The 11,473-nt window shown below is 34.3% G+C and overlaps 1 protein-coding gene across 3 annotated transcripts in view; it reads right to left on the bottom strand.

Annotated features, from left to right (window-relative positions):
• Positions 1 to 539: 539 nt before the first annotated feature.
• The window catches only part of LOC128989416 (nuclear receptor-binding protein homolog), a 32,392-nt gene continuing 21,458 nt past the window's right edge, over positions 540 to 11,473 (bottom strand). Inside the window, exons 3-10 of one of the 3 annotated variants that reach the window (XM_054411328.1) lie at positions 10,506 to 10,600; positions 10,097 to 10,180; positions 9,685 to 9,805; positions 9,393 to 9,556; positions 5,580 to 5,742; positions 4,752 to 4,938; positions 3,602 to 3,721; positions 2,564 to 3,031 (exon numbers count right to left, since the gene is read on the bottom strand). In XM_054411328.1, coding sequence (XP_054267303.1) covers positions 2,915 to 3,031; positions 3,602 to 3,721; positions 4,752 to 4,938; positions 5,580 to 5,742; positions 9,393 to 9,556; positions 9,685 to 9,805; positions 10,097 to 10,180; positions 10,506 to 10,600 — 1,051 coding nt within the window. In that variant the 3' untranslated portion in view covers positions 2,564 to 2,914. The other 2 variants (XM_054411451.1, XM_054411387.1) reach the window with 2 other exon arrangements.

Below are 11,473 nucleotides of genomic sequence, written 5' to 3'. Positions count from 1 at the left end.
AATCATTCACAACTCGTACTAAGGATTTGTTGTACTATATCTGATGACTTAATACTGACTTGTAAAATAAATATAAATAAAAAAGGCAATTAAAAAGCTTCCAAATTGTATTGTTCTTATTTTTGACCAGTTCCTGATAACCCGGCATTTCACAAACTCGGCACCCTTCCAGTCCACATTACGCCGAGTTTGCAGAACTCTACTGTAATATAAACCACAGATAAGCAGCATTATTTAAAATTTTTATGAATTCATCAAAACCTTTATTTTGTGGCCAATTAGAGCTGTGTGCTTGAACAGGCCTTGACTTGGCATTTCTGAGACATGGGGTTTTCACTGACTGAATTAAAGTAATCTAAGAAGCATTTCAATCTTAAGTATAACCATTGACTATTGGATACTGAAGTTGTATTAATAGTCAAAAATGTATAACTGACAAAAGTGAAGAATTAAAAACAAACTTGATAACACTCATATATCTATATACTGAAGCTACAAGAACTAAAGTGGTGCAAGGGTTTAAAATAAAGCAAAGGTGATGAATTGTGATAGTTTATACTTCACAGTTAGTTATAAGTGTTCAGTTTACAAAAGAATGTTTTAGGGAAGAGAAGGGTCAAACAGACTGCACACAGCCATGCCTAGTGGAGTAACAAAATATCATCTAGGGTTGATTGAATAGCTGAGTATACATGTCCAAGCAAACTACATCTAAAGGAAAATATTGATAAAACCAAGCAGCACCACTTTCTTTAGACACAAATTTTGTTTACAATGTAAAAAATAGGGTATGAATATTAGAGCAAACCGTGTGCAAGTTTTAAATGACAACATTTGTGCTACAAACATATTTCATGGTTTAGTATGCAGAAAAACAAAGTATTCTGTAATAATGAAAAATTTAATCATCACTGTCTGAATAGATTTGCTTGTTTGCAAAAATAATCAAACCCGTAATATACAATTTAATACTTTATGACTTCTCTTCCCTAGTCGACAAATACTGAGCAATAATTTGAATCTGTGTGATATGAGTAACTACTGCTGGTCACTCTCTTCTATTCTAACAGCCTTCTAGCAAACATAACTTATCAGTCAAATTTCACTCTTTTGTGAACACTCTAGCAACAATAGTAGTATACATTGGCCTTTAGAAACGGTGAATGCCCCAGCTCAAAGAAAAATCATGGTTAAAACCATTAAGAAAAATAAGAAAAAATCTAGCAGCTAAATTAAGACCGTTAATAATTCAAATAGTTCTTTCATTGGTCTTGCTAAATCACAGTTATTTATATTACCATTCATCATTTTAATCAATAAAGCTAGAAAAATTACAAAAAGAAGAAAATGAATTGATTCAAGTTATACAATTATAAATCTAATGCCATTGTTGGAATGATTATTTATACAACCCAAAGGCATTCACCTGAAACAACGTAGAGTGAAATTAAGCTAGTGAAAAATGATGACAAACGGCCATCATGATAATATTGTCCGCTCTCTTACATTACTTATATATAAAAACAATAATATAAAACTTTACATTAAAATTACCTAAAAATTATTCTTTTGGACTTTGTGAAATAAGATTAAGAACCTAATGTGAAAGTGTAGTGTAATAAATATATACAGAAGGCAAAAAAGGTAGGGTATTGCTAGAGAAAGAAATGTAACAGAATGGCACTGAAGCTAGGATATCACATGGGCTAACCTATCAATAAAACACCATAAATGCTGACAATACAAATAAGCAGGTAAACACTGAGAATGTACATCTCTACGACAATACCACAAGGCACTAACAAAATATTATTTGGTTCTATTGGCGGATTCCCTCCAAATTTTTTCAGGGCTCGGAAGCACTCCACTTAGCATACAATTACAGTTCCACAAAATAATTTGTTAATAAAAATGCTTATAAGTGAACTTTATATTAAATAATTTTTTAAATTTTTAAACACAATAACAGATTTTTAAGTGAGACTTTACAAAAACAGATAGTTTGTGCTTTGAAACATTTATAAAAACGTATTTACTGTTAGTTTGAGAAAATCACAAAAAACATAAAATTTACAACTGATCCTGTCACAGAGATTTTAATACTAAGAGTACAAAAAATTTATAAAAACCTTAAAAGAATATCAACACAGTATTGAAAGTTCCTGACCACACATGTCTCAATAAACAATAAATTAAACATGTCGATAAAACACAAGTGTACAGCGACTAGGATAAGCTCGATAGTTCAAGGAAATGTACACCTCTAGGAAATCGCCCGTTGCTAATAATTTGGGGGAATTTCCATCATAGTTAGGTCGAATCGTTCACTTATTCCTATTTGGTAAAACTTATAAAAGAATATCCAGCCTTATAGGTTATGCTGATGGCTAAAGCCAAGCAGTTTATATTAACTAAGCGTTGTGGTAGCTTGTGATACAGTGGGTAGTAAGAGACTTGAGTCAGACGGTGCAAAACTTGTCTGGCGCAAAACACTCCCACTAGACAGCGTCTCCTCTATCAGGGCAGCTATCTTCTCCTTGTCTCCCTGCAAATGGATAATAATAAGGAGGAGTCTAAACATAGTGGTATCTTATGACACTGTGGGTAGTAAGAGACTCGAGTCAGACGGTGCAAAACTTGTCTGGCGCAAAACATTCCCACTAGACAGCGTCTCCTCTATCAGGGCAGCTATCTTCTCCTTGTCTCCCTGCAAATGGATAATAATAAGGAGGAGTCTAAACATAGTGGTATCTTATGACACTGTGGGTAGTAAGAGACTCGAGTCAGACGGTGCAAAACTTGTCTGGCGCAAAACATTCCCACTAGACAGCGTCTCCTCTATCAGGGCAGCTATCTTCTCCTTGTCTCCCTGCAAATGGATAATAATAAGGAGGAGTCTAAACATAGTGGTATCTTATGACACTGTGGGTAGTAAGAGACTCGAGTCAGACGGTGCAAAACTTGTCTGGCGCAAAACATTCCCACTAGACAGCGTCTCCTCTATCAGGGCAGCTATCTTCTCCTTGTCTCCCTGCAAATGGATAATAATAAGGAGGAGTCTAAACATAGTGGTATCTTATGACACTGTGGGTAGTAAGAGACTCGAGTCAGACGGTGCAAAACTTGTCTGGCGCAAAACATTCCCACTAGACAGCGTCTCCTCTATCAGAGCAGCTATCTTCTCCTTGTCTCCCTGCAAATGGATAATAATAAGGAGGAGTCTAAACATAGTGGTATCTTATGACACTGTGGGTAGTAAGAGACTCGAGTCAGACGGTGCAAAACTTGTCTGGCGCAAAACATTCCCACTAGACAGCGTCTCCTCTATCAGAGCAGCTATCTTCTCCTTGTCTCCCTGCAAATGGATAATAATAAGGAGGAGTCTAAACATAGTGGTATCTTATGACACTGTGGGTAGTAAGAGACTTGAGTCAGACGGTGATTTGTTTATGTCTATGATCCATACCGGTTCTTTTCAAGTATTCGTGCTATAACCCTAATCTCAAACTCAAAGATTTTGATCAAAACATTATTTCTCCATATACTTATACTATTTAGGGGGGGGGGGCAGTAAAATGTATAACTTATAAGTGTAGTTTACCTCGTTGATGAAGCCATAGAAGACCAATTCTTGTGCAAGATGAAGAGCATTGTCCATCTCAGACACAAGACAGGTCAGCTGTCTGTTCATCTTGTCATCCATCCTGAGCAGGATTGTCATCTGAACAGTAAAAACAATGTACATGCATATGCTTGTGTTAACATCTTAAAAGTAAAATACATGCTTAGATGTGTTTTTCTTAAATATAAGTCAAGAAGTGTATTTTAAGTATGAATTAATAGTTTTAAGCATAAGCAAGCGAACAGCCGATAAACGGCCAAACGAGAACTCTGTATTGTATTACAAATATTTTAGACTAGACAAAGGTAAAACTGGAGAAAGAATGATGAATACAAGGTTATTACATTTTTGGTGTTACTTTAATTGTTAATATTTATTTAGCTCAACTGCACTCTTTTCATATGTCAAATGTGTCGATAGTGCCATTAAAATAAGATTCTTGTTTCTGATTCATCCGAATGCAGTAGGCCTACCGTATGTTATGAAGTAAATCAATTGTTGTTACAGTATTTGTTTTATGATTCGATTATTTTTCACAGCGCTGACATTTGTAAGAGACGATTACTCGTAGACTGCTGTAACGTCGATAGAAATGTAATGTTGAAATTACGTCCTTGGAAAGTGGAAACTAATAATAATTATTAACTGATACAAATTTTGTTACAAGTCTAAAACGTCATAATATACAGTGTATAAAAAAAAGTTGGATATTTAACAGGTAGTGTTGATTATCAAATTTGGGGAAATCCACACACCTCTCGTTACAAGCACTGGCAAGTCTAGAGCCTTTGCAGAACAAAAATACCAGGAGATATCTTTTGAGAAACATGATCAGTGAGCAATGAAAAACTCAAAATTAAATCAGCCTACAAACCTAAAAATCCCACATTTTGTTTAGAAGATAATTCAATGTCATCCAGCAGAAAAACGAAGCCGCTATTTTGTTTTTAAGGAATATGAGAAACGATAAGAGGAGTTCATGATAACAACATTGAATAGTCTGGACTCCTTGGTGGCCTAAGAAGCTGGTTTTGGAAAAGGATGACAGGTGTCTTTTTTATACTTTTTTTAGATAATAAAATTTAAGCAGTCATGATTATTAACATGTTTGTATCAGTAAAGAACTAACCAAGAGTTCACAGCTCTGCTCCTTAGGCTTGACGTTACACATCATGTTGACCACTCGTCGTGTCTCCACGTCCACAGGCTCTGGAGTCACAGACTTGACACTCTCCGCCACCTCGGGGGAGACTGCGCGAGGTCTGGGCGGTGGTGGCTGCCTCGCTCGGTACGCTGTCAGTGGGTAGATGCCATACCTGCACATTGATACGGTTAGCTACATCTATTTATCTCATGTAGCTTGTACAGCTTGTACCAATAATATATAATTCTTTACTAGCTTGGCCTTAACCTTCTATAGGTGATTTTATTTGGCCGTTATAATTTATTTTTCTGTTGTCTCGTTGTCTGCTGATATCTGTCTGCTCTATTTTCAGCTTTGCTCAACATTTGAAACACTAAACACCGTACAAGTGTAATATGAGGGGTCAAATTGTTAAGAGGACGTGTTTAGCAATGTTGTACGAGTAGGCTGAGAGTTTAAAACAATAACTTGTTGAGCTGGCCTAAACTTACTTTGTCATGGAGGCAGTTTTGAAAGGAGAATTGAGGAAATGGAACTTTTGGAGTAGCTGGAGCTCAAAGACTTTAGCCTTGGTTCCAGTTGTGATAATCTTTGTTTTTTTCACTATTGGATTTAGATTCTTTTTCCAAATTAGTGTTTCAATTTAAACTTAACCATTAACATGCCTCGGTTTGGTTGTTATTAAGAGCGATTTTTACTTTAATTCTTGAGCTGTAACTGTGGGTAAGCTTCAGCGCAGCTCCGAGGTTAACTCTCAAAACATCTTAACACTCTCTTAGTGATGAGAGACTTCACAAAACTCAAATCACTCACTTGACATCCTCCACAAACTTTTCCAGTTTCTCTGTGACAGGAATATCAGCCATCTTGAAGTGTACACCCGGCCGACCGTCAGGATGGGTGATCTCCGCAATTACCACGTCGGGCCCAAATAACCTCTGGACCACCTCGTCTGTTATTGACTCTGATGTGTTTGCTACAATAAATACAGAAAATTTAGAATTTCAATATGAAAATCACAGTTTTTCAAAAAATAACATTTGTTATATTTTTAGACTGCAATGATTTACATGACAAACTATTCTATTCTGCTTACTATGGACTATATTTAGTAGAAGAGAGGTGTAACATTTTTGCGTTTGAGTTTATAAAGATACTTTAGTTACGTTATAGGTAATGACAGTTAGATGAGAACAAAGAATAATATAAAGTTTTTACTTTTGTTTGAGAAAAAAACACTATTATTATATTCAGTAAGAAAAGAAACTCCAAACTTACTTACAATTGGTAAAGTTTCTGCCAGTTTGATAAAGAAATCTAGCATTTTCTTTACAAGTCAGTAATGCAGAAAATGTCAAACAAATTTACTAAATGTATTTTTAAGATTAAGTTAACAGGAAAGCAGGCTTACCTTTAAATAATAGTGCAGTAGAAATAATCGAAAATATAGCTTAAGGTGGAACTAATTGCAACACAAATGATTCTTGCTGTGAATGGTAGGTAGTATGCTTCTAATCAACATACTAAAAATATACATCCGTACTGTGGTAAAAAATACGTTTTTTGGCCGCCATCTTGAAAAAAGTGTCAAAATTTTAATATTCGTAAAAACAACTTTTTGGGTATCAAATTATAGGAAATCTAATGCTGAAAAATGTTATAATAGTGGTTATAAGCACTATTTAGAAATACGATCGTAGTACAAAACACCCCCGCCACAGCAAACCTGCAGACTAAACGAATTTCAATTTGTCTTAATTGATTTTCAATTAAATCTAGTAATTCAGTTTTAAAAATTTTTGTACAACTAAATCTAGAGTTCTACTGGACCGATTTTATAACCGAATGGGTCATTGGAAAGGAATTCGTGTAGATTTTCAAATAATTATTAAAGTTTGATTTTTTAAGATTTGCTAGGTGAAACCCGTCAACGTCGACAATTAGCTTAGGTACTGATGTTGAGTTTGCAAGTAAGATCTTTTAACTACGGTATAAATCGATGATAGATAACTCCATTTTTAAACAATTTGGGTCGTTTATAATTTAGCAGTGTGCTTTAGGTACACAATAATCCAATCTCAATTAAAATTGTGGGCTTTAGGTCCAATCTCAATAATCAATAATTCCAATGGAATCTGGTATTTCACTGAAGATTTTTAGATAAAAACATATAGGATAATGTAACTGCTGGAATACATTTTTAATTGAAGTAAAAATTGAAAAAAATCTAATTTTATTGTTTTTGTAGGGTTATACATTTGACATATTAATTATGACAAATATGTGCTTGCATAGCTTTGAGACCAAAATTATGAAAATCGGTCTGGTAGAAGAGCCAAACGAACTCGAAAAAAACAAATTTAACTCCCGTAAGTAATGTACAGGGAGGCAGTTTGTGCATAGCTCAAAATATACGTCAAAATGAGTGCTGATGCTTAATAGCAAATCTATGGTGTGTCTATAGTTTTATTTTAAAGCCGAATTTACACTATGTAGCAAAACCTGGTATATAACTTTTGCTATATAACATTGCTTTATAACTTTTGCTGTATGAAAAATTTACAAACAATTTTAGTGATTCTGGTGCTCGTGCTATATGTTATATGTAGCACAACCTCATTCGCATTCCGTATCGAAATGTGCGCTGAAGAGACATTGTTCGTGGCAGCTATCGTGGTGATCGTGGAAGTCAGAGAGAGAGAGAGAGAGAGAGAGAGAGAGAGAGACGGGAGCAAAGATTTTAGCAAGTTTTAGGTTTGACCGCTTCTTGCTTCGAGAAATAAGTACAGTGTAGCAGATTTATTACGGGACCTTAATGATTATGAATACCCTGACAATCCATAATTAAAACGCTAAATAAGGCGACGGTAACTTCAAAAACGTTTTACGTATGATCACAACGCCGGTTGTCCACGGAACAGTTCAATTAAGTTTATAATTGCATCCCGATCCTAGGCACTGCCACTTTCCGTTTCCAGTCCATCCATTGTAAACAAAGATCGCTGAGCAAAACCGTTCAGCGCTACATATAGCAGATGCTAGACGAAAAATATATGTATATCATTGCTACATATGGCAATGTTAGATGTAGCACGTATTTCTTTTGATATTTACCGACTCCCGATGGATAGCAGAATTTTAGCTATATATAGCAGGATCTGCTACATATAGCAGTGTTATATAGCACTTTTGTAAAGTTACTTTTTCTACTTCTAGCAAATGTTATATAACATCGCTAGATGTTACACAAATCTGCAATGTAGCAGGTTTAGCTACATAGTGTAAACCCGGCTTAAGGCCAAAATTATGAAAATCGGTCTTGTAGAAGAGCTAACCCGACTCGGAAAAGAAAAACCAATTATTTTTATAGAAGGCAATAATTGATTTACCAGTATGCATAATCTAACCATACGAAAAATGAGTTGATAATTTAACAGCTTATTGTTATATTGTTATTTAATTAAATTTTCTTTGATTAAATATTGTTGTTAACAATTTGCATTTGTGTTTAAAATGTGTTTCTTATGTTAAGTGTGTGATTCTAATGTCATGAGCTTAATATGTACCAAATATTAGTGAGTAAAGTGGTGTATGGATTTCATAACCATTATTTTACTAGAGACCGTTGCATTAATTTAACCACAATGGGCTCTGTTGCTAGTCTATTAAATAAATAACATTAGGTTTAACGAAACGAGTACCAAGGTTTTCTGCTACAAGGAAACCAATTAAGTGTGTTTTTAGTAAAATATTAATTGTTTAGTATTAAATAAATAAATCTTCAAAGTTTATCAAAATATATCCATAAACAAGGAAACTACAATTTTTTACCATATTCTCCATAAAAATAACATGGGGATTTTAAATTTCCAATTTTTTGAATTTTCCCCGTTACCAATAATCGTACAAAACCCCTTTGATATACTTAACTATTTGTTTTTTAAGCTCTTTAAAAAGGTCTAGATAGAAATTGGGAAATTTTACGTTTTAAGGGTCAAAAATGAAAAAACAAATTTTAAAAGTATAAAATAACTTATAAATAAAAAACTTTTCAAATGCCACGTTTTTAAACGCACCTTTTTTCGCCCATAGTGCATCACCGTTAACAGTATATTTTAAATTCAACCATTATATTCTTTTCCAGCATGAAATGTTCTATAATTTGATACCAAACCAGATTTTTTAACAATAATTTAAAATTTTACATTTTTTTTAATGGCGACCAAAAAACCGTATTTTGCTTAACAGTACAAATGTATATTTTTAGTATGTTTTTTAAAAGTGTATTACCTACCATTTCTAACTGGAATAATTTCTGTTGCAATTAGTTCCACCTCAAACCCTATTTCTACTGCACTATAAGTCCATAGAGACACATAAAATATACATCACTGTTTTTATGTGACTCTATGGACTTATTTAAAGGTAAGCCTGCTTTCCTGTCAATTTCCCTAATAATTCCTGGCAAATGCTCTATCTTTTTATCAGACAACCTTAAGATTAATATTAAATTAGTTTGAAAACTTTTACATTATTTAAATAACAAGATTGTCAATTTTTTTAAGTACATAAGTTGTATAAATAAATCTAAGATTAAGTAAAAAAATCTTGTGTTACAAGGCTCACCACTGCCAACTAGTGCATGAGCGGCTAACAGTTTGAGTGCGTGGACTTCAAACAAGATAGGATGGAAGAGGAGGTCTCTGGCCGGAGGTCTCTGTGATGGGTCCTGGGCTAAACACTTGTGGATGAAGTCCTTCTGTAGAGGGTCATCCAGACTGTCGATCGTCCTGCACAGTAGCACCACAAACTAGTAACTAATCATGGTTAGAACTTCTAACTAAGGGTTTGTGAAGTTTATATTCTAACCTCTGCACTTACAACTTATCCGGAAATCTATTTACAGTAATAATGTTACCTGTTGATGTGATCTTCTGTGACTAGAGTTCCTGAATCTCCGTTCCCTTGTATCTCCAGAGCTGCCATCTCCAGAGCACACATTCCAAAGGAGTAGATGTCAATCGCTGGACTGACTGTAGCTGAAATATTGTGTAGCAAACTAATTAATTATGAACCTTACAAAATTAAAATATCACACTACAATTTTTAGTTGATTACACCTAACTTTTAGATGCTATAAAAAGATTTTAATTAAAAATTGTGTTAAGTTAAAAATCAATAACTATATTCAAAACACGATGTACACTAGCTTTGCAATGTTTGGTATCATTATAAAAATAGTAGAATATAAACAAAACTGGATACTTTGTTGAGAAAAGTAATATTAATTTAAATACTAACATGATGTGCATGCACAATGTTTGATTTACCTCCATACTCAGGTGCAATAAAGTGCATGTTCTTCATGTTGTCTCTGCATGTCTTGACATGATGGTGTATAGTATCAGGAGCCACTGTAATATCAAAACAAGTGTATGTTAGCGTTAGCTCACAATAAGCAGGTTTTGGTCTGATAAGGTTTCTTCGGAGGTGAGCAGTCGTCTTGACCCCCACCCTCTCGCGCCCAGTCCCTTTCGCGCCCATATTCTCACCCATCCTTACTCTACCCCCTTCTCTCGCTCAATCCGACTCTCACCACCTCAAAACCGTCAGATCTCGACCTTTACCCTATCGTAAACTTGGACATGACATCGGCTTAACCTAGCCAATAACTATAAGTTAACTAAATAACTCTATTAAAATGGAAAAGCTTTACCGCACTTTTCTTTTCGACTTTACCTGATCCTATTTTCACGAGGCCATTGTGCTGAATAAATATGGTATCACAGGTGAGGTTTCCATGGATGATGGGTGGCGCACAGGAGTGCAAGTAACTGGAAAAGAAAATCACCACCGTTTTACCCCACCCTTACAGCATGTAGGCTCCGCAGCAGCATCCTCTAGGAGGGTCAACGGATGGGCAACATGGCAACACAAGAGATCTGCCTAATGCCCATCCGGCAACCCTCATCATTCAAACAAAACAAAATTAGTAACACCCTGTCTCAACAGATTATATTACACATATTCACATGCAAGTAAAGAAGATTTTATTTCATGTTTTTATAGATACGATAATTTAATGCTTTTGTTTTGATTTTTTTTTACGAATAGCTCCTTAATTAAATTTGAAATTATAAATTGGCCCCGTGAGAAGGAAAAGTATACTCAAATATGATTTAGGCTATTGTATAAGATTGATTGTTTGACATTTTGTAATCTTCAGAGGAACTCATGAATAACCAAACTACACATTGTCACTTACCTGATGTTAACAGGTGGTCCTTGAGAACTAGTATTGTGAGAATATACTTACCAGTTTCAATCCTTAGTTGGTTTGGATTATTATTGTATTACTTCGTAAAATCACATTTTATTAATTTAATAATGAACCCCTCTGAGGATATAAAAACCAATACTGACAAATTTTAAAAACCATACTTAACATACTCTTCCAGCCTTAGAGATGGAAAGTATAATCTTCTTTACTTCATAATCAAATATTCATATTTTAGAGGTTTAAGTTATTAAATGATAAAAAAAATCTAGGATTTGCTGGTGTTTGCTATAAAATTTTTGAATAACTAAACAATATACTTTGAACAGTAAAATATGAGCTTCTGTTTTTTAAATCACTCACCAAAACAAACAATTATTAACAAAATTATGTTTTATTTCAATAAGTGTTCATTAGTATTTATTTAAAT

The sequence above is a fragment of the Macrosteles quadrilineatus genome, unplaced genomic scaffold (assembly GCF_028750875.1).
Source record: "Macrosteles quadrilineatus isolate MER2022 unplaced genomic scaffold, UCM_ALF_1.0 Scaffold_1__1_contigs__length_201487025, whole genome shotgun sequence".
Classification (NCBI taxonomy): Eukaryota; Metazoa; Arthropoda; class Insecta; order Hemiptera; family Cicadellidae; genus Macrosteles; species Macrosteles quadrilineatus.
This window is presented reverse-complemented; position numbering and strand designations above follow the sequence as displayed.